General features: G+C 45.8%; 1 protein-coding gene across 2 annotated transcripts in view; it reads left to right on the forward strand.

Moving 5' to 3' along the window:
• The window catches only part of LOC115466233, a 72,467-nt gene continuing 47,930 nt past the window's right edge, over positions 1 to 24,537 (forward strand). Inside the window, exons 1-3 of one of the 2 annotated variants that reach the window (XM_030197361.1) lie at positions 1 to 172; positions 7,439 to 7,572; positions 9,800 to 9,876. In XM_030197361.1, the coding sequence (XP_030053221.1) occupies positions 59 to 172; positions 7,439 to 7,572; positions 9,800 to 9,876 (325 nt within the window). In that variant the 5' untranslated portion in view covers positions 1 to 58. The remainder of the gene's footprint in view (positions 173 to 7,438; positions 7,573 to 9,799; positions 9,877 to 24,537) is intronic. The other variant, XM_030197362.1, reaches the window with a different exon arrangement.

Below are 24,537 nucleotides of genomic sequence, written 5' to 3' on the forward strand. Positions count from 1 at the left end.
ACTGTTTTACCGTGTTGCACAGATCAGATCTGGGAACATCGCAGCCATTACTCAGACAATGCCAATGTCTCTTCTTCATCTTTTCAGCCTTGTCCTCCTCTTCCTCATCTCTGCACAGTCTGTCCCAAGGAGCTGCAAGGATAACCAGTGGAGTAATGAGCGTTTTTACAAGGTAAAAGCTTTACTGGGCGTTTTATCCATTCCACTCCTTGTCTCCTCTGTGTTCCAAGTCTTCATCCATCCCTTCCCAGTATGCTCCTCTAACTGCTCTTTGTCCCAAGACTTTTATCCATTTCCCTACCTGTTTTTCTCATTCTTCTAACTCCTGTCTCCTGTCTGCAGCTTTGCTTACAAATTTCTATAGTGCTAATATACAGTAACATAGTAAATGACGGCAGATAAAGACCTGTATAGTCCATCCAGTCTGCCCAACAAGATAAACTCATTTTACATGGTATGTGATACTTTATATGTATACCCGAGTTTGATTTGTCCTTGCCTTTCTCAGGGCACAGACCATAGAAGTCTGCCCTGCACTGTTCTTGTACTAAGTTCTGAAGCTAACGTCGAAGCTCCTTAAAATTTACACTCCAGCCTATCCCTATCTATTCAGTCATGATCGGGGCGTAGACCGTAGAAGCACTGATTTTGCTTCCCAATTGCCGGTGTTGCCACCCAATCTCTGCCGAGGACAATTTGGGTGGGATACCGGTGTCGGAAATGGTATTTCAAGCGGACGAGTCGGAAAAACTTACTGACTTCACAGTAAACCTGGAGGACGTAATGGCGCAGTTCAGCAAACTAAAGAGTAGCAAATCTCCTGGACCGGATGGTATTCATCCTAGAGTACTGACAGAACTGAAAAATAAGTTTGCGGAGCTACTGCTAGTGATATGCAATTTATCCTTAAAATCGAGCGTGGTACCGGAAGATTGGAGGGTGGCCAATGTAACGCCGATTTTTTTAAAAGGTTCCAGGGGAGATCCGGGAAATTATAGACTGGTGAGTCTGACGTTGGTGCCGGGGAAAATGGTAGAGGCTATTATTAAAAACAAAATTACAGAGCACATCCCTTTCTTCCTTCCTCACCGACTTCGATGCTTGGCTTTCCATTTTTCTTGAACCCTCATCTCCGTCCCTCATTCTCGGAGACTTTAACATACACGTTGATGACCAATCCGACCCTCACGCTTCTCAGTTCCTCACTCTAACATCCTCCTTCAACCTCCAGCTATGCTCCACCACCCCTACTCACCGGCCATTGTCTTGACCTCGTCCTCTCCTCTTCCGGCTCTCCCTCCAATTTCCACGCTGCAGCTCTTCCTCTCTCCGATCATCACCTGATCACCTTCACACTTCTTCACCCCCCCCCCCTCAGCCCCGTCCAACTTTAACCACTACCTCCAGGAATCTCCAGGCTATTGACCCTCCCACCTTATCCTTTAGTATTTCTAATCTCCTCCCCTCCATCATGTCCTCCGGGTCTGTCGACAAGGCTGTCTCCGTTTACAATGCCACTCTCTCCTCTGCTCTGGACACCCTCGCACCATCCACCTCTCATCCCACAAAGCGTACTAATCCCCAGCCTTGGCTGACCCCTTGCATCCGTTACCTTTGCTCCTGCGCCCGATCTGCTGAACGCCTCTGGAGGAAATCTCGCACCCATTCAGATTTCCTTCACTACAAATTCATGCTATCCTCCTTCCACTCCTCCCTATTCCTTGCCAAACAGGACTATTACACCCAATTGACCAATTCTCTCAGCTCCAAACCCCATTGTCTCTTCACCACCCTTAACTCCCTCCTCAAAGTGCCCTCCGCTCCCACCCCCCCTCGCTCTCTCCTCAATCACTGGCTGATTATGTCCGCGACAAGGTGCAAAAGATCAACCTTGAGTTCACTACCAAGCCATCTCCTCCTCTTCACCCTTCAACCCTCTCCCTCGACCAACCAACCCAGGCCTCTTTCTCCTCCTTTCCAGACATCACCGAGGAGGAAACCGCTTGCCTTCTTTCCTCCTCAAAATGCACCACCTGTTCCTCTGATCCCATCCCCACCAACTTACTTAACATCATCTCTCATACTGTCACCCCCTCCATCTGTCATATCCTCAACCTCTCTCCACTGCAACTGTCCCTGACACCTTCAAGCACGCCGTAGTCACACCTCTCCTCAAAAAAATCATCACTTGACCCTACCTGTCCCTCCAACTACCGCCCCATCTCCCTCCTACCCTTCCTATCCAAAATACTTGAGCGTGCCGTTCACAGCCGCTGCCTTGATTTTCTCTCCTCTCATGCCATCCTCGATCCACTTCAATCCGGTTTTCGCCCTCTACACTCGACAGAAACAGCACTCTCTAAAGTCTGTAATGACCTGTTCCTTGCCAAATCCAGAGGCCACTACTCCATCCTCATCCTCCTCGATCTATCCGCCGCTTTTGACACTGTCAATCATGATTTACTTCTTGCCACACTGTCCTCATTTGGGTTCCAGGACTCTGTCCTCTCCTGGTTCTCCTCCTATCTCTCCCACCGCACCTTCAGAGTTCACTCTCATGGATCTTCCTCCACCCCCATCCCGCTATCTGTTGGTGTTCCCCAGGGATCTGTCCTTGGACCCCTTCGCTTCTCAATCTACACCTCTTCCCTGGGCTCCCTGATCTCATCTCATGGTTTCCAGTATCATCTTTATGCTGATGACACCCAGCTATATCTCTCCACACCAGACATCACCGCGGAGACCCAGGCAAAGGTATCGGCCTGCTTATCCGACATTGCTGCCTGGATGTCCAACCGCCACCTGAAACTGAACATGTCCAAGACCGAGCTCATCGTTTTTCCACCAAAACCCACTTCTCCTCTTCCTCCACTTTCTATCTCAGTTGATAACACCCTCATCCTCCCCGTCTCATCTGCCCGCAACCTCTGAGTCATCTTCGACTCCTCCCTTTCCTTCTCTACGCATATCCAGCAGATAGCCAAGACCTGTCGCTTCTTCCTCTTTAACATCAGCAAAATTCGCCCTTTCCTCTCTGAGCACACCACCCGAACTCTCGTCCACGCTCTCATTACCTCTCGCCTTGACTACTGCAACTTACTCCTCACTGGCCTCCCACTTAGCCATCTATCCCCCCTTCAATCCATTCAGAACTCTGCTGCACGTCTTATATTCCGCCAGAACCGATATACTCATATCACCCCTCTCCTCAGGTCACTTCACTGGCTTCCGATCAGATACCGCATTCAGTTCAAGCTTCTCCTTCTTACCTACAAATGCACTCAGTCTGCTGCCCCTCACTACCTCTCTACCCTCATCTCCCCTTATGTTCCCGCCCGAAACCTCCGTTCACAGGACAAATCCCTCCTCTCAGTACCCTTCTCCACCACCGCCAACTCCAGGCTCCGCTCATTCTGCCTCGCCTCACCCTATGCTTGGAACAAACTTCCTGAGCCCTTACGCCAAGCCCCCTCCCTGCCCATCTTCAAGTCTTTGCTTAAAGCCCACCTCTTCAATGCTGCTTTCGGCACCTAACTCTTAACTTTCAGGAAATCTAGACTGCCCCAATTTGACTGCCCCTATCGAACTGACTGTTCACTTGTCCTTTAGATTGTAAGCTCTTTGAGCAGGGACTGTCCTTCTATGTTAAATTGTACAGCGCTGCGTAACCCTAGTAGCGCTTTAGAAATGTTAAGTAGTAGTAAGTAGTAGACATGTATTACTGAGACCAAGTCAGCATGGCTTTTGTGTGGGGAAATCTTGCCTGACCAATTTACTTCAATTCTGTGAAGGAGTAAACAAACATGTGGACAAAGGGGAGCCGGTTGATATTGTGTATCTGGATTTTCAAAAGGTGTTTGACAAGGTACCTCATGAAAGGCTACAGAGGAAATTGGAGGGTCATGGGATAGGAGGAAATGTCCTATTGTGGATTTAAAACTGGTTGAAGGATAGGAAACAGAGAGTGTAGTTAAATGGGCAATATTCACAATGGAGAAGGGTTGTTAGTGGGGTTCCTCAGGGGTCTGTGCTAGGACCACTGCTTTTTAATATATTTATAAATGATTTAGAGATGGGAGTAACTAGCGAGGTAATTAAATTTGCTGATGACCCAAAGTTATTCAAAGTCGTTAACTCGCGACAGGATTGTGAAAAATTACAGAAGGTCGTTACGGGACTGGGAGATTGGGCGGCTAAATGGCAGATGACGTTTAATGTGAACAAGTGCAAGGTGATGCACGTGGGAAAAAAGAACCCGAATTATAGCTACATCATGCAAGGTTCCACGTTAGGAGTTACGGACCAAGAAAGGGATCTGGGTGTCGTTGTCAATAATACACTGAAACCTTCTGCTCAGTGTGCTGCTGCGGCTAGGAAAGCGAATAGAATATTGGGTATTATTAGGAAAGGTATGGAAAACAGGTGTGAGGATGCTATAATGCCGTTGTATCGCTCCATGGTGCAACTGCACCTTGAGTATTGTGTTCAATTCTGGTCGCCGCATCTCAAGAAAGATATAGTAGAATTGGAAAAGGTGCAGCGAAGGGCGACTAAAATGATAGTGGGGATGGGATGACTTCCCTATGAACAAAGACTAAGGAGGCTAGGGCTTTTCAGCTTGGAGAAGAGACGGCTGAGGGGAGACATGATAGAGTTATATAAAATAATGAGTGGAGTGGAACAGGTGGATGTGAAGCGTCTGTTCATGCTTTCCAAAAATACTAGGACTAGGGGGCATGCGATGAAACTACAGTGTAGTAAATTTAAAACAAATCAGAGAAAATATTTCTTCACCCAACGCCTAATTAAACTCTGGAATTTGTTGCTGGAGACTGTGGTGAAGGCAGTTAGCTTGACAGTGTTTAAAAAGGGGTTAGACGGTTTCCTAAAGGACAAGTCCATAAACCACTACTAAATGGACTTCGGGAAAATCCACAATTCCAGGAATAACATGTATAGAATGTTTGTACATTTGGGAAGCTTGCCAGGTGCCCTTGGCCTGGATTGGCCGCTGTCATGGACAGGATGCTGGACTCGATGGACCCTTGGTCTTTTCCCAGTGTGGCATTACTTATGTACTTATTTTTGGAAAGCATACACAGACGCTTCACATCCACCCGTTCAACTCCACTCATTATTTTATAGACCTCTATCATATCTCCTCTCAGCTGCCTTTTCTCCAAGCTGAAGAGCCCTAGCCATTTTAGCCTTTCCTCATAGGGAAGTCGTCCCATCCCCTTTATCATTTTCGTCACCCTTCTCTGTACCTTTCTAATTCCACTATTTCTTTTTTGAGATGCGGTGACCAAAATTGAACACAATATTCGAGGTGCGGTCACAGCAGTGGCGTTCCTAGCGTGGATGGCACCCCGGGCGGATCGCCGATACGCCCCCCCCCCCCGGGTGCAGCACGCCCCCCGCCTGCAAAATGACACCTTCCCCCTCCCCGGCGAAATGACACCCCCCCGGGTGTACGCCGCTGGGGGGGTGCCGCGGCGCGCGCCTGTGGGCTCCCATTTCGCGAACTTCGCTCGTTCGCTGCAGCTCCCACTGCCCCGGAACAGGAAGTAACCTGTTCCAGAGCAGAGGGAGCTGCAGCGAACGAGCGAAGTTTGCGAAGTCAGAGCCCACAGGTGCGCGCCGCAGCACCCCCCAGTGGCGTGCACCCGGGGCGGACCGCCCCCACCGCCCCCCCCCCTTGGTACGCCACTGGGTCACAGCATGGAACGATATAAAGGCATTATAACATCCTCATTTTTGTTTTCCATTCCTTTCCTAATAATACCTAACATTCTATTTGCTTTTTTAGCCGCAGAAGCACACTGAGCAGAAGTTTTCAACGTATCACCATCGACGACACCTAGATCCCTTTCTTGGTTTGTGACTCCTAACGTGGAACCTTGCATGACGTAGCTATAATTCGGGTTCCTCTTTCCCACATGCATCACTTTGCACTTGCTCACATTAAACGTCATCTGCCATTTAGATGCCCAGTCTCCCAGTCTCGTAAGGACCTCTTGTAATTTTTTGTGGAAACCCGCCATCTGGCGCGGTTTCAGCCCATACGCAGTGTGTTTTCAAACCTTGATACAGTTTTCGACTTATGAAGCGATTGATACCAGACAAAACCTATAGATTACATCCTTTGAAGAGTCCTGAAGGAGGCACATCTGACCGAAACACGGCCCGTGTTGAGTCTTGGATGTTAATAAATAGTTGATATTCTACATCGTGTGGCTACATGTATTTTTTCAGTTACCTTCGCTGTGATATACAGAGACGCATAAAAACTAGTCCCTGCCCCAGGGAGCTTACAAAACACAGAGACAAGACCAACTAAAGGTTTCAGAAAATTGAAGGCTGTGATCATGAAAGTTCAAGGTTTAATTTTTTTAATAAATTATCTGAGAAAGGTGATTTTTTAGGTGATACTTACATATAGTCGGGAGGAGGGGGTATGAGGGACCACTTCAGGAAGGCTGTTCCACATGTAGGGCAAACAAGGAGGCAAATATGAAGGGTACAGATAACAGCAACCTGCTCAATGAATAGAAATCACCAAGAGGGGAGAAAGGGTAAAAGGTGGGAAAAGACAGGAGAGGTACTGAGGAGCTGCAGAGTGAAGGCACCTCTAGGTGAGTAGGAGAAGCTTGAACTGTATACAAAAGTGGATTGGGAACCAATTTAGTGACATGAAAAGAGATATTGCAGGGTTTTAACGGCACCAGAGAAAGATAAGCCATTTAGCTGAGCTTTGGAGAAACATAGTTGGGAAACTTGTGAAGAGCAGTTCGTTTTTTCCAGCAAATAAGATGCCAGTATTCAAATGCCAAGCCACCCTTCAGGGGTGGGGTGATCACTGAGGGACCCACCCCACAATAGCCAGGCCCCCTGCGACCACTCACAGAATCTATGACAAGGCAGAATTAGTGTGTAGAGCCTGAGCTCTTTCATTAAAACTTGGGGTCCATGGGTCAATTTTAGCAGACAATGGAAAAGGTGCTGGTACTCAGTACCCCCAAGTACCCCCTCAAAAAAAGCCCCTGTGAAGAGAAACAGGAAAGAACAAATGAGGGTTTTGGCAGTGCATCTTCTCCCTCCCAAGACCTCTATCCACCCCCTCCCAGGTCCCTCTAGTCTTCTCACTGATCACAAGATTCTTTCTGTTCCTTCTGGTCTGGTTACTTTCCTCTGCCTTCTGTCCTAAGATTTCTATCCATCCCTTTCTTGGGTCCCCTCTGCTCCTCTAACTACTCCCTCAGCCCTACAACACTTGATTAATATAAACAATGATGACAATAATGAATGCTGCCATTTTTGCATTAATCATAATTCTGAGCTTGTGGAAGGAGACGAGGAGGTGACTGAAACCTATCCAGCATTGCTGACTACCTCTGAAATCAAAGCCAAGCCATGTGTTCTGTTCTTCTGACCACAGGTAGGAGGGAGTTGGAATCTAATGGCCGGTGCTTATAGCAACAAGAAAATCCTAGCCTACAGCCTGGAAACCACATGGGAATGGATCTCAATCAACACCTATGATGCGATCTATTTTACATATTCAATCTCATCGTAAGTGTTCAGAAGATGCAACTCCTATCAGGAATCACCAATAGAAAACTAACCAATTTAGGTGCAATCAACATAGAAAAATCAAAATCCACCCAAATAACCCAAAATATTTCCTCTAAAACTCAGATATGAACCATCATACACAAGCATTGGCGTCCATATTGATTTTCAAGGAGGTGTTGACAGTATAATCACAGGTCCATTTTCCACAGTTTCTTTTTATCTTTTTTTTTTTTTTTGCCTTTTTCTTTTTATTTAAATAACTATTTGCGAAATGTGAATATCTCAGATCAATAAAACTTCAGTGTAATAAAAAGCCATTTACCTTTCAATTAGTGATACAAGCTTTTTTGCATGCGGTGGAGGCAGTGCATGCAAATCTCTCTCAAGCAGGGGCGTAGCCAGACCTCGTGGTGGGAGGGGGCCAGAGCCTGAGGTGAGGGAGCACATTTTAGTCTGCCACCCTGCCACTCCCCCCCCCCCCCCCCCCCGCCGCCTCGCTGCTCCCCATCCACTGCTACAGCAAAATACTTTGGCTGGTGGGGGTCCCCAACTCCCGCCAGCTGAAGCCTTCTCCAGCGCCGGTCTCCGGTGCCACCATGTTGCCTGCCCTGCTGTCTCTTCTTCCTCACGTCCTGCACGCTCCTTTAAGTGAAACTGAGCATGAATAAAAGAATTGCGCAGGACGTGATGGGGAAGAGAGAGCATGGCAGGTAGCGTGGCAGCACTGGAGACCGGCGTTGGACAAGGCTTCAGGTGGTGGGGCTGGGGACCCCACCAGCAAAACCAGGGGCCCAGAGGACATTTGAGGGGGCCCAGGACCCTGTGGTCTCCACCTAGCTACGCCACTGCTCTCAAGAATATTCATTGTGGATATCCTGAAAACCTGACTGGCTGGGGTGCCTCCAGGACCAGGTTCGGGACTCTGTGTGCAGCCATTCGCAGACTGAGCCCTTATCGCCTACTATTTCGTTCACTACTCTAGAGTCTCCAATCTAGAGCACAGTTCAAATATTTATATGAAAGCAGTCAAGGGAAAAAATGACTGTAATACACTTATCTGGTTCCAGATGCGTAAAAAAATGTCCAAGGTTCACCGGACTGGAATAAAATATATAATAATGTCACTGTAGAATAGTCATCAAATCCAAAAATACAAATTTCCTCAACTCAGATCTGTGTTTCGCTGTAAGCTTCATCAGGAGGAAAAATAATATGATAAACTCGAGTCACTGCATGCACAATTCTCCAAAATTCAACAAAACTGAATCTAGCCCAGTTAGCATCTCGGCCTCCTAACTCCGGCCTCTGCATATCTCTTCCCCCAGTCTATTTCCAGTCAAAGAGTCTTTGTGCAGAACTTCTTTCCTGTCTCTCATCAGAGAGCCATCATTCACAGCCTCTTTTCTGATGCCATCCAGAACGCAAGCAAGAAAAATACCCTCTACCCCCACCCTCTACCAAACTCAGGATCTATTAGCTTGTACAACTGTGATTCATGAACAAGGTGGTTACCTAGAGTCACCTAGAACCGCAAATATAAATCAAATATGCTCTTCAATTCAATTCTTGTAAACCGCTAATATCCCCTTTCCAGGGTTCGGTGCGGTTTACATTCTAGGTGAGACAAAATCAGATAGTGTCAGTGTGAAGTATGAGAAAGAATCAGGGGCGTAGCCAGACCTCATGGTGGAAGGGGCCAGATCCCGAGGTGGGGGGCACATTTTAGTCTGCCATCCCGCCACTCCCCCCCCCCCCCCCACCGCCTCGCCGCTCCCCACCCACTGCTACAGCAAAATACCTTGGCTGGTGGGGGTCCACAACTTCCGCCAGCTGAAGCTTTCTCCAGAGCCAGTCTCCGGCACCGCCATGTTGCCTGCCCTGCTCTCTCTTCCTCCTCACGTCCTTGCATGCTCCTTTTAGTGAAACTGAGCATGACTAAAAGGAGTGCGCAGGACGTGAGGGGGAAGAGAGAATAAGGGCAGGTAATGTGGCGACACCAGAGACTGGCACTGGACAAGGCTTCAGCTGGTGGGGCTAGCCAACCAGGGACCCAGAGGAATTTTGAAGGGGCATAGGCCCCTGTGGCCCCCACCTAGCTATGCCATTGGAAATAATAGAGACCATTGATGTAATGCATGAGACTAAAAACTTTAAAGGAAAGGAAAATGGATGATACTAGGAAGTAAAAGTCATTATTGGTTATTTTTCTCTCCTTCTTTTGCAGTCCTTGGTATGTAGTCGTAATGAACAAAACAGACACTTCTGAGGCCTTTGATGGACCCGATGGAGTTATCCTTAAAGGTACACGTTCCAAGGTTCCTGATATGCAACGTGTGAGCTTCAAGTTCAGTTGAAGATACCAACTGTGATGAAGGGGTCAGCTTCAGTTTGGGATAACTGATGATACACCCTACAAGGTCACGTTCATGTCTACCTGAGATGTGTCTTTAATCGGCTAATCACCCTAAAAAGGAAACACGCTCTCATAATGTCTCATAACTAAACAATACCCTTGTACAAACTTTTTTTTTGCCAAACATTTTTTTCATCCAGCAAATACTTAATCACTCTCATTGACGCAGAACTATTTTATTTTAACTTCCCACAGAATTAACTTATTTAAATTCTTTAGTATTTTTCTAACCCCTTCCCCACTCCACCCCACAGGACTAGTTTTAAGCCCTCAGCTGCCTATTTATTTTAATTGCAGACACAATTTATCAACTTAAATTCCCTCAGGCTAATATTTAGCCGGCAGTGGTCTGCGTTTTTTTAAATGCTGATTGTCGCTGGTCAGATTAGCCCAGGATATTCAGTGCCAGGCCATGTCCAGGCACCGGCACTGATTATCAGGGGCTAAATTTGGTGGGGATGGCTGCCAGAGCCTATGCAGGTCCTGGCCAATATTCACCCAGCGCCTGCATAAGACAGTTATGCAGATCTCAGCTGAATATCAACCGGGACCTACATAACAAGTTTTCAGCTCAAAGTACCCCCAATCCCCCTCCTGACCTGCAAAAACATTCCCTCCTTCCTACCCTTTCTCCTGTGAGACTGTAAACCCTCTCCTCGAATTACCCCACCCCAACCCCTCACGATGTAGGTAGGCCCCCCCCTGGACCTACCTTTATTCCTGGTGGTCGGGCAATGGGGGGCAGGAGTGAAACCCACTTGCAAATGGTTGCCACAACCTCTCTCGGCAGGTTGAGGTACTTTTCCTCTACAGGCACTGAATGGACACCTGGGGTGCAACAGGGACCTTGTAGATGCAATGTACCTGTCCTATGGAGGCAGGGCATGCTACTGTAGGCTCCTGTGGAACTCTTTCAGCTTCCTGGACATCCTTCAGTACACTTGTTTGGGCATTTTACTTTCACACATTTTAAGACCTCGCCATTGATGTGCTGTAGGATTAAATGTTAAGTCCTGCATTTGTAAAAAAAAAAAAAAAAAAAAGTCACAGGCTCTAGATGTTTCGGCTAAAATGTCTATACAACGGGGCAAGGCAGCGGGAACAACTTTGCTTGTTTTTTGTCTGGATATTACAGACATTTTTGTTTGCGAAAGATTATCCCCAATTTGACCCCTGATGCAGGAGCATGTGTGCCGAAACACAGCCTGTGTTGGGCCTATTGATTAAAGGACTCTCAATTATTCTGGAGGCCCTTTTGTGCTGTCCTTGTTTGTACTTTTGGACCCTCTCTTTTTGCTTCCTTATTCTGAAACCCGACACAACCTGTGTTCGGCTGTCGCCTGCATCAGAGTTAAAACATGAGAACATGGCTCTGGAATGTTCTTCTCAGCAACAACTATACAACAGAACACACTTAAGATTCTGTGCAGCTTGTTAAAAGACAATGGCAGTTGCCAGAAACATAGAAACATGACATGGAGGGGCATAATCGAACTGGGCGCTCAAATTTTCCTGAGGACGTCCTCGCAGGGCGTCCCCTCGAAGGGGCGGGGAAATCCATATTATCGAAACAAGATGGGCAGCCATCTTTCGTTTCGATAATACGGTCGGGGATGCCCAAATCTCAACATTTAGGTCCAACTTAGAGATGGCCGTCCTTAGAGATGGTCGTCCCCGGTTTTCGGTCATAATGGAAACCGAGGACGCCCATCTCAGAAACAACCAAATTCAAGTCATTTAGTCGTGAGAGGAGCCAGCATTCGTAGTGCACTGGTCCCCCTCACATGCCAGGACACCAACCGGGCACCCTAGGGGGCACTGCAGTGGACTTCAGAAATTGCTCCCAGGTGCATAGCTCCATTACCTTGGGTGCTGAGCCCCCCCAAACTCCCCCCAAAACCCACTCCCCACAACTGTATGCCACTACCACAGCCCTAAGGGGTGAAGGGGGGCACCTACATGTGGGTACACTGGGTTTCTGGTGGGTTTTGCTCACATTTACCACCACAAGTGTAACAGGTAGGGGGGGATGGGCCTGGGTCCTCCTGCCTGAAGTGCACTGCACCCACTAAAACTACTCCAGGGACCTGCAAACTGCTGTCAGGGAGCTGGATATGACATTTGAGGCTGGCAAAAAATATTTTTAAAGTTTTTTTTAGGGTGGAAGGGGGTTAGTGACCACTGGGGGAGTAAGGGGAGGTCATCCCCGATTCCCTCAGGTGGTCATCTGGTCAGTTCGGGCACCTTTTTGAGGCTTGGTCGTAAGAAAAAATGGACCAAGTAAAGTCGCCCAAGTTTCGTCAGGGACGCCCTTCTTTTTTCCATTATTGGTCAAAGACTCCCATGTATTAGGCACGCCCCAGTCCCGCCTTCGCTATGCTTCCGACACCCCCCCCCCCCCCCCGTGAACTTTGGTCATCCCCGCGACAGAAAGCATTTGAGGACGCCCAAAATCGGCTTTCGATTATGCCGAATTGTGCGACCATGTGAGAAGGACGCCCATCTTCTGATTTGTATTGAAAGATGGGCGCCCTTCTCTTTCGAAAATAAGCCTGATAGTAACATAGTAGATGACGGAACATAAAGACCTGTACGGTCCATCCAGTCTGCCCAACAAGATAAACTCATATGTGCTACTTTATATGTATACCTGACCTTGATTTATCCTTGCCATTTTCGGGGCATAGACCATGGAAGTCTTCCCAGTATTTACCCCGCCACCCAATCTCCGCAAAGCTTATGAGGATCCATTTCTTCTGAACAGGATTCCTTTATGTTTATCCCACGCATTTTTTAATTCCGCTACCATTTTCATCTCCACCACCTCCCGCGGGAGGGCATTCCAAGTATCCACCACTCTCTCCGTGAAAAAATAATTCCTAACATTTTTCTTGAGTCTGCCCCCCCTTCAACCTCATTTCATGTCCTCTAGTTCTACCGCCTTCCCATCTCCAGAAAAGATTTGTTTGCTGATTAATACCTTTCAAATATTTGAACGTCTGTATCATATCACCCCTGTTTCTTCCAGGGTATACATGTTCAGGTCAGCAAGTCTCTCCTTATATGTCTTGTAACGCAAATCCCATACCACTTTTATAGCTTTTCTTTGCACCGCCTCAATTCTTTTTACATCCTTAGCAATATATGGCCTCCAAAACTGAACACAATACTCCAAGTGGGGCCTCACCAACGGGAGATAAGGGCCAAATGGCCTATCCAGTCTGCCTCTCCTCAGTAACCACTAATGCCTCCTTTTCCTAAAGGATCCCAAGTTCCTGTCCCACGTTTCCTTAAATTCTATCACATTGTCTCCACGACCTCCACCGGGAGGCCATTCCACCACCCTTTCCATGAAATAGTATTTTCTTAGATTCCTCCTAAGCCCATTTCCTCTTAACTTCATCCTACACCTTCTCATTCCAGAGTTTTCCTTCATTTGAAAAAGGCTCACCTCCTGTACATTAACATCACTGAGATACTTAAATGTCTCTATCATATCCCTTCTCTCCCGCCTCTCTTCCAGCGTATTGTCACGTCTGTGGCCGTGACCACCCTCAGACTTACCCTGTTTCTGGGAGTCAGTGTCTGTGCTGGCTTCTGCTTGTCTCTGTGTCTGTCTCTGTCTTAGTTTCTCTCTGGCTCTGTGTGCTGATTGCACTACTGAACCTCACCTGTGTGGGCTTTGCCTCTTCCAAGATGGCTGCCGCCTCTTCGTCTCTGCCAGTATCCAAGATGGCTTCCGCTGTCACTTTCTATGGGATGCCTGCTCTGAGTGTCAAGCCTCTGTTTGGTTGCAAGGTGATTGCTGCACCTGTGGCTCTGGTGTTGGGCTTTATTAGTCATCTGAAGACTACACTCCTGGCCTTTTGCATCTCATCTAAAGGTCCTGGTGTATAGAGTGCTCTGTACACAGTTTCAGTGTTTGCTCTGTGTGAGTTTCTTTGTTTGACTAGCTAGCTTAGGCACCGTCTGGCTTGTTGCCTGTGCTTAGCTCTGCTAGTTCTCTGTGTTTGTTCCTAGTGTTAGATTAGCCAGCTTAGCACCGTCTGGTTTGTAGCCTGTGTTTAGCTCTGCTAGTTCTCTGTGTTTGTTCCTAGTGTTAGACTAGCCAGCTTAGGCACCGTCTGTTTGTTAGCTTGTGTACAGCTTTCCTAGTTCTCCTGAGTTTGCTCTGTGTTTGTTCCTAGTGTTTGACTTGTTAGCTTGGGCACAGCTTTGTTGTTAGCTGGTGTACAGCTTTACTAAGTCTTCTGAGTTTGCTCTGTGTATGTTCCTAGTGTTTGACTTGTTAGCTTGGGCACTGATTTGTTGTTAGCTGGTGTACAGCTTTACTAAGTCTCCTGAGTTTGCTCTGTGTATGTTCCTAGTGTTTGACTTGTTAGCTTGGGCACAGCTTTGTTGTTAGCTGGTGTACAGCTTTACTAAGTCTCCTGAGTTTGCTCTGTGTATGTTCCTAGGGTTTGACTTGTTAGCTTGGGCACTGCTTTGTTGTTAGCTGGTGTATAGCTTTTCTAGTCTTCTGAGTTTGCTCTGTGTATGTTCCTGTGTATGACTGGGTTGCCTGGGTATAGCGTTCCTATTAGCCTGGGTACAGTCTACTAGTCATTGTGTTGAATCCTGCCGACTGCCAGAACCCGGACAGTTCCTGCTTGTCTGCCTTGCCTTCGCCTAGGTGCCAGGGGGCACTCCTGGATCTTTATTCCTGCTGTTCCTGCTTGCAAGCTCCAGTTCCGGGTGTTCCTGTAAGCCCTACCGGCTGTCAGAACCTGAGGGCTCAACCCGAGGGGGAAGACAGCCAAGTGTAGGTGAAGACTAGGTCCAGGGTGTTCCAGTTCCGCGGGTTCCGTTCCAGTGTATTCCAGTCCAGCGGGTTTCACTCCGGTATGTTCCAGTCCAGTGGGGCCACTCCAGTGTGTTCAGTCCAGCGGGCCCCACTCCAGTGCGCACCCGTCCGGTGAGTTCCAGTTCCGAGTGTTCCGGTGTAGAACTCCAGTCCGGAGTTCCGGTCCAGTCTTGTCTCATCTCTACCTTGTAGGTGATCTTGCCTGCCACTGCCGCTCCACGGTAGTGGCCCAAGGACTCACGAAACCAGTGCTCCTGGGGAAGAAGCCTGACAGTGTGCCAAGGTCCTCGTGCACGCGATACGTATACATGTTGAGGTTCATAAGCCTGTCATTATATATTTTATGACTGAGACCATTGACCAATTTTGTAGCCGCCCTCTGGACCAACTTTATCCTGTTATATCTTTCCGTAGGTGCAGTCTCCAGAGTTGCAGTCAGTTCTCTAAATGGGGCCTCACCAGAGACTTATACAAGGGCACTATCATCCCTTTCCTTATGCACCCAAGCATCTTTCTGGCTTTGACCATCACCTTTTCTACCTGTTCAGCCACTTTAAGGTCATCAGACCAGTGGCGTACCTAGGGTAGTTGACACCCGGGGCCGGTCATTTTTTAACACCCCCCCCCCCCAAATCCAGTACTAGGCATGCCGAGAATACAAAACACTCAGGACCTATAGAGCAATTCTACCATACCATAAGCAGTCATTTCTACGAGTCACACAAGGAAAAGGAAAGCATCTTAAACACTACAGTGAGCACTAGAACATCAATTCACCTATTGTAAAATGAAACCAGACAGAATAGTACAGATCGTAGATCCTGCACAGTCAATGCCAACTGAAAGCCATGTCTTTTTCACAAACACAGATACACCCTAATCCACTATAGAATAAGTAATCATAAACTTTCTATTTAGACAAAAATTAAACTGAACCCCCAATGCCAGACTGCATACAATGCAACACCACAGAAACAGAAACTGTCCCCTAGTACTGTGCAAAATATAAAGACAGCAGATGTAAATTTGAAAAAAACTAACAAGTACCAATCACCACTTTACAAATTAACAAATAGAAATAAAACAAATATAGAAAGTAAAATAATACCATTTTATTGGACTAATACATTTAGCTTTCAGAGGCCAAAACCTCCGTCCTCGGGTCAGTACAGTATAGTGCTGTTACAGTATCCTATCCTGACCTGAGGAAGGGGGTTTTGTTCTCCGAAAGTTAGTCAAAATGTATTAAAATTAGTCCAATAAAAAGATTACCTTATTTACATGTTCTATTATAAACATTTAACATATCTACAATACTTTATCCTAAAGCAAAAAAAATAAAAATATATATTTTATTTACAGTTTGTTGTCTCTGGTTTCTGCTTTCCTCATCTTCTTTTCACCGTCTTCCTTCCATCCAGCATCTGTCTTCACTCTCTCTCTCTCTCTGCCATCCAGTGTCAGCCCTCTCTGCCGTCCCTTCCATCCACTGCCTGCCCTTTCTCTCTGCCCCTTCAATCCACCATTTGCCCTCCCTCTCCCATCCATCCAGGGACTGCCCTCCCTCTCGCTCCCCCTTCCATCTAGGATCTGTCCCCTCTCTCTCTCTGCCCCTTTTTTCAGCCCCCAGTTCCAGCCCCCTTCTCCCCTCTGAACACCCCCACCCCAGTCCCCTTCTCCCCTCTGAGATCCCCACCCGTCCCCTTCTCCCCTCCCCTGTCTGAGATTTCCACCCCAGTACCCTTCTCCCCTCCCCTTCTCCCCTGTCTGAGATCCCCACCCCAGTCCCCTTCTCCCCTCCCCTTTTCCCCTCTGAACACCCCCACCCCAGTCCCCTTCTCCCTGTCTGAGATCCCCACCCCAGTCCCCTTCTCCCCTCCCCTTTTCCCCTCTGAACACCCCCACCCCAGTCCCCTTCTCCCCTGTCTGAGATCCCCACCCCAGTCCCCTTCTCCTCTCCCCCTCCCCTGTCTGAGATCCCCACCCCAGTCCCCTTCTCCCTCCCCTGTCTGAGATCCCCACCCTAGTCCCCTTCTCCACTCCCCTTTTCCCCTCTGAACACCCCCACCCCAGTCCCCTTCTCCCCTGTCTGAGATCCCCACCCCAGTCCCCTTCTCCTCTCCCCCTCCCCTGTCTGAGATCCCCACCCCAGTCCCCTTCTCTCCTCTGAACACCCCCACCCCAGTCCCCTTCTCCCCTGTCTGAGATCCCCACCCCAGTCCCCTTCTCCTCTCCCTCTCCCCTGTCTGAGATCCCCACCCCAGTCCCCTTCTCCCCTCCCCTGTCTGAGATCCCCACCCCAGTACCCTTCTCCCCTCCCCTTTTCCCCTCTGAACACCCCACCCCAGTCCCCTTCTCCCCTGTCTGAGATCCCCACCCCAGTCCCCTTCTCCACTCCCCTTTTCCCCTCTGAACACCCCCACCCCCCTTCTCCCCTGTCTGAGATCCCCACCCCAGTCCCCTCCTCTCCCCCTCCCCTGTCTGAGATCCCCACCCCAGTCCCCTTCTCCCCTCCCCTTTTCCCCTCTGAACACCCCCCACCCCAGTCCCCTTCTCCCCTCCCCTGTCTGAGACCCCCACCCCAGTCCCCTTCTCCCCTCTGAACACTCCCACCCGAGTCCTTTTCGCCCCTCTCCTTCCCCACCGGCTAAGCAGCGTCGCAGGCAGCGCCTCGTGCCCTGCTTGTAAAAAAAAAAATCAAATCTCCTTCCTTCTCCTCGTCTTGACGTCGACTCAGGCCTTCCAATCAAATTGATTGGAAGGCCCGAGTCGACGTCAAGACGAGGAGGAGAAGGAAGGAGGAGATTTGATTTTATTTTTTACAAGCAGGGCACGAGGCGCTGCCTGCGACGCTGCTTCGACGGTTTTTTTTTTAATGTGCGGCGCCGCGGGAACGGCCATGGGAGGCGGCGGGAGCGGAGCACCCTCCACCCACTGGCACCCGGGGCGGACCGCCCCCACCGCCCCCCCCCTGGTACGCCACTGCATCAGACACAAACACCCCCAAGTAATGTCGTAACATAGTAAATGACGGCAGATAAAGACCTGTACGGTCCATCCAGTCTGCTCAACAATATAAACTCATTTTACATGGTATGTGATACTTTATATGTATACTTGAGTTTGATTTGTCCTTGCCATTCTCAGGGCACAGACCGTAGAAGTCTGCCCAGCACTGTACTAAGTTCTGATGTTAACGTCGAAACTCCTTAAAATGTACACTCCATCCCATCCATATCTATTCAGTCATGATCAGGGCACAGACCGTACAAGTCTGACCAGCACCGGTTTTGCTTCCCAATTACTGGTGTCACCACCTAATCTCTGCTAAGATTCCATGGATCCAATCCTTCTAAACAGGATTCCTTTGTGTTTATCCCACGCATGTTTGAATTCCATTACCGTTTTCATCTCCACCACCTCTCGTGGGAGGGCATTTCACATATCCACCACCCTCTCTGTAAAAAAATACTTCCTGACATTACTCCTGAGTCTGCTCCCCTGCAACCTCAATTCATGTCCTCTAGTTCTACCACCTTCCTGTCTCCAGAAAAGGTTTGTTTGTGGATTAATACCTTTCAAATATTTGAACGTCTGTATCATGTCACCCCTGTTTCTCCTTTCCTCTAAGGCATACATGTTCAGTTCAGCAAGTCTCTCCTCGTATGGTTTGCAACGCAAATCCCATACCATTTTTGTAGCTTTTCTTTGCACCGCTTCCAGTCTTTTTACATCTTTAGCAAGATATGGCCTCCAAAACTGAACACAATACTCCAAGTGGGGCCTCACCAACGACTTGTAGAGGGGCATCAACACCTCCTTTCTTCTGCTGGTTATGCCCCTCTCTATGCAGCCTAACATCTGTCTGGCCACAGCTGTCGCCTTGTCGCATTGTTTTTTAACCTTTAGATACTCAGACACCAGTACCCCAAGGTCTCTCTCCTGAGTCGAGCTTACTAATCTCTCCCCTCCTATCCAGTATCTCTCATTTGGGTTTCTGCACCCCAAGTGCATCACTCTACACTTCTTGGCATTACATTTTAACTATGTATCCATATCCTAATGAAACCTTATTTTTGTATTTTTTTATTTGCTCTTATCGTGAAATAAACAAAACTGTGTCTATGTAAATTTATTTTCTAAAAATGATCGTGTAGTGCTCAGTTTTCACCTATTACAGCAGAAATGGTTATTCTTAGTAATAGTGTGTACCAGATATCATAGAACTGCTGCCCTCCCTACCTCCATGCAATATCACTACATAGTTCAATGCTGTAGTATTATTTAGCAAAAAGAAAAACCACTTTTTTTGCTCTATTCACTTATCTTATGGCTGCAGTTTTGTTCCATACTGATGCTGGTTCACCATTACTTCCTGTGTAACAGCTGAATGTGTAGTGCTCGTGAAGTCCCGATTTTCTATATACTGTTCATTATTTTCAGTTGGTCACTTGGTCTTCGATTCTCAACTAGTTCTTTGGTTCTCAACACTAGCTGTGTTTCACTGATGTCCTTGCATCCTCAGGAGAACTTTAAACCTCTGCAAAAGATTCATATGTTATTCTACTCCTTTGTACTTAAGTTTGCTGAGTTTTACCTTACATTTTTCAATCTCACCATTGTTACAGATTAAATTTAATCCTTATTTTTCTACTATTCATTCAACATATATTTTATAATTCGAGATTTGGGCATACCTGGCTTGGAGCATCAGCCCCTCCAAGATCGCCAATCCAAAAAAACGCCAGCGCATGCGTTCTGACCTTATATACGTCAATGATGACGTAATACCTTTTAATTCAGTCATGTATCCACTCTATCTAACAGAAGTATGTTTATAATTCCAGATTTTTTCCTCACAATAAAAATCTGGACGAGGTATATCGACAACATATTCCTGGCATGGACAGGAGATAGGCAACACCTGCAGGAATTCTTCCAATATATAAATGCTTGCGATGAACATATTAAATTTGAGTCAACAGTGGGCAGACCATCAATTAATTATCTGGATATAAAAATAATGTACCATCACAATAGATTTGACACCACAATATTTTGGAAGGAGACAGATACCAACACTCTGTTGCATTTTAAAAGTTATCATCCATGCGCAGTGAAGGCTGGCATCCCAACAGGACAGTTTCTTAGATCAAGATAATTATGTGGTACAGATGACAGCTTTAACCCTAGAACGCATATTGGGGGCCTTTTAGGCCCCCATGCTTACATTTTTGCTATTATCTGCAAAATTACTTTAGTTAGAATTTTGAAACTCAAGGTATTCCTCAAGTATGTCATTGTTGATAATATCCAGTTGTTCATATAATTTTTTTTCATAGGCATTATGGTGTAACAATGCTTGTTTGGTGAAAACTACATCTGTACGAATTGGGGGCCTTTTAGGCCCCCGCTGTTTTTATCATGTTATCAGAAGTGTTTGTGTCTCAAGTTACTTTATTTGTACTCAGTAATGCTGGTGGAGGGGCCAGGGTGTGGATAATAACATGTGAGGATGTCATGTGATTTTTGGAGGGAGTGATAAGGCCATGACATCACCTCAGGTCCTCTGAACACTGAGGACAGTATACACTGTGAGCTAATTGCTGAAGGACCTGTGATAAGATAAGCTGTTGAGAGGAAATCTGTTTCATTTTCTAACATCTAGTCAGCAATGGCACAGTCTTCCTCCAAGTGTCTGACTGACCAAGAGATTGAAGCGATTATGTTTCAAAGCGATGATGAAAGTGAACTATCTTTGTCTGATGAAGAATATCTGCCACCAGCTAATCAAACATCCTCATCCAGTGATTCTTCTGATGATGAAGAAGTGAATCTAGTGGATCCTCAAGAAGTGATAAGTAGAACATCCAAAACGAATGTTTTTTGGGACAGTAATCCTACATTAGTCGGACGTACTCCAATACACAATATTGTGAGACAGGCTCAAGGAGCTGTGGGAAGTCCCAGTTACTTTACCCCTAAAGATGTATTCTGTACTTATTTTTCTGACAATATTGCAGAAGAGGTCCTATTATGTTCAAACCTAGAAGGAAGATGTATCGCTTCAGCAAAAAATAAGTCCTGGAAAAATATCTCAAAAGAGGAACTTTATGCATACATTGGACTTTTCCTGCTGGCAGGGAGTCAAAAATCGTATGATGTCCCAATACGAGAATTATTTCTGGACCCACTTTCTGATCCACACTATAAGGCGACAATGTCAGTGGGCAGATATGAGGAAATTAGAAGGATCATTCGCTTTGATGATAAGCGAACTCGTGCAGCGAGGTTTGAAACAGACAAATTAGCCCCTATCAGTTATATCTGGAACATATTTATCAAAAATTGCACAAAACTTTACAATCCTAGTACTAATGTTACTGTAGATGAGCAACTTGTACCGTTCAGAGGACGCTGCAAATTCATACAATACATGCCCAGCAAGCCAGCCAAGTACGGTATAAAAATCTTCTGGATGTGTGATTCTGCAAATTATTATGGCATAAATGGCGTAATCTACTGTGGCAAAGAGGTTGGTGCACCAGTACAGAAGGATCTGGGGTCTGAAATAGTCAAAACTCTTGCTGTTCCAATATTCAATTCAGGTAGAAACATCACCATGGACAATTATTTCACCAATGTTGAACTAGGCAATTTTCTGCTTGCAAAAACTATTACACTTGTTGGTACTATAAAGCAAAACAGACGAGAAATTCCAGCAGCACTCAAACACAATCGTCAGCGAGCACTTTATGAGAGTGTCTTTGGATTCAATAACAAAGCGACTTTGGTATCTTACAAGGCAAAGAAGGAGAAATCTGTAATTTTACTCAGTACCATGCATCACGATTGCAGTGTTGACAGCAATAACCAAAAATTGAAACCAGAAATCATCCTGCATTACAATGCAACAAAAGGAGGTGTAGATAAAATGGATGAGATGGTGGGAGAATATTCGTGTAAGAGGCAAACAAAATGATGGCCTGTAGTACTATTTTCAAATATGCTTGATGTAGCAGCCCTAAATTCATTCATTATTTATACAGAAACTCATCCTGAATTTCATGCACAGAGGAAGGACAGGAGACGCTTATTCTTGAAGGACCTTTGTCATGAACTTGTAATACCTCACATGATAGAGCGAAGCGACTTGAAATGCTTGCCAAAGAAAACTAAAGAAGCAATGAAACGGTGTGGCGTACAGTTTCAGATTACTCCAGAGCCAGGAGAAAGAAAACGAAAGCGTTGTTTCATGTGTCCAAGAAACATAGAGAGGAAAACTGAGCGATATTGTTCCACTTGTAAGGAAACTGTTTGCAAAGAACACTCTTCTGAAAAAATAACATGTCAGAATTGTTTGGAAGACTAATATAATAGAAAAGAAAGTTAGAATAAAAATGTAGCTGCAGCTAATTTGCTATAGATTTCTATGCATTTTTGTGTGTTTTCATGTCTTTGCGTGAAATTTGGGAAAAAAAAGATTTTTTGGTGTTTTCTGTGAAAAATTATAATTAAAATGTTGTCCACTATTCATATTTTATTGAGCAATTTTGAAATAAACTTGTGAAAGTTATTTAAGTGTGTTTTTCTACATTATGTGCATGGGGGCCTAAAAGGCCCCCATGACGTTAATATGTATATTTTTAACGTCATGCGTTCTAGGGTTAAAGCACATGCAAATGAATTGTATGATCAGTTTAGAACCAGAGGATATTCCAGGAAGATTATTAATAAACCCCAGAAAAGAACATCAAGTACGCATCAGCAATGGTTGTTACACCCCACAACCAAAGCAAGGGATCAACAAAATATCTTTACATGCATATTGCCATATTCCACTCGAACAGGGCAAGTAAAAAATATAATTAATAAACATTGGCCAATATTATCTCTACTTAAATTTGAACAACATCCTAGATTCACCTACACATGAGCGAAAAATATGGGGGAAATGTTATAGCAGCAAAATAATCCAACGACAATAGGTGGACGAGGACACACACCCTGCCAGAGATGTGTATATTGTAAATTCATATGGCAAACGAATTATGTAACACATCCCGTAACGGGAAAACCTTATTGGATCAAAGATGAGACTAACTGCGAGTCAACTCAAGTAGTATACGGAATTATTTGTCCCTGCAAGAAATGGTATATAGGATACACAACTAGAAAAATAAAACAAAGGATAGCAGAGCACATTAGTAACATAAGAATAAAAAATAAAGAAGCCTCCTTAGTGGATCACTGGATGGAGGTGAATCATGAGTTGCAGGATTTAAAATATTTAGTACTAGTGCAGATCCATCTACCAGATGGAGGTGATATTACTAGGAGACTAAGGCAAAAGGAACAACAATTCATATTCTATTGGAATACAGTGATGGAGTGGATACATGACTGAATTAAAGAGTATTACGTCATCATTGACGTATATAAAGTCAGAACGCATGCGCTGGCGTTTTTTGGATTGGTGATCTTGGGGGGGGGGGGTCGATGCTCCAAGCCAGGTATGCCCAAAACTCAAATTATAAAATATATGTTGAATGAATAGTAGAAAAATAAGGATTACATTTCATCTGTAACAATGGTGAGATTGAAAAATGTAAGGTCAAACTCAGCAAACTTAAGGACAAAGGAGTAGAATAACATATGAATCTTTTGCAGAGGTTTAAAGTTCTCCTGAGGACGCAAGGACATCAGCGAAACACAGCTAGTGTTGAGAACCAAAGAACTAGTTGAGAATCGAAGACCAAGTGACCAACTGAAAATAATGAACAGTATATAGAAAATCGGGACTTCACGAGCACTACACATTCAGCTGTTACACCAGAAGTAATGGTGAACCAGCATCAGTATGGAACAAAACTGCAGCCATAAGATAAGTGAATAGAGCAAAAAAAGTGGTTTTTCTTTTTGCTAAATAATACTACAGCATTGAACTATGTAGTGATATTGCATGGAGGTAGGGAGGGCAGCAGTTCTATGATGTCTGGTACACACTATTACTAAGAATAACCATTTCCGCTGTAATAGGTGAAAACTGAGCACTGCACGATCATTTTTAGAAAATAAATTTACAGACACAGTTTTATTTCATGATAAGAGCAAATAAAAAATACAAAAATAAGGTTTCATTAGGATACTGATACGTAAGTAACTGTGAAACCGGAATGACAAGTTACCCCAGAATAAATCAGTGTTAACATAACATTTTAACTGCCAGACCCTTGACATTTGTAGGCAATATCCTACTGATACCAATTCCCAAAGACCAGAAGAAAAAGCTAAAAGATATAACTAATTATCGTCCAGTGGCATCCATCCCTCTAGTAGTCAAGTTAATGGAACGTCTGGTAACTAAACAATTTACAGGCTACTTGAACAACTTCTCAGTACTACACTCTTCCCAATCTAGATTCTGTGCTAATCACAGCACAGAAACAATTCTAATAACACTCATGACCAAATTCAAACATATTATTGCAGCTGGTAATAATACAGGGGGGAATGGGACTTATATACCACCTTTCTGTGGTTTTTCCAACTACATTCAAAGTGGTTTACATTACACACAGGTACTTATTTGTACCTGGGACAATGGAGGGTTAAGTGACTTGCCCAGAGTCACAAGGAGCTGCAGTGGGAATTGAACCCAGTTCCCCAGGACCAGAGCCTGAAGCACTAACCACTAGGCTACTCC

Source organism: Microcaecilia unicolor, chromosome 3 (assembly GCF_901765095.1).
Source record: "Microcaecilia unicolor chromosome 3, aMicUni1.1, whole genome shotgun sequence".
Taxonomy (NCBI): Eukaryota; Metazoa; Chordata; class Amphibia; order Gymnophiona; family Siphonopidae; genus Microcaecilia; species Microcaecilia unicolor.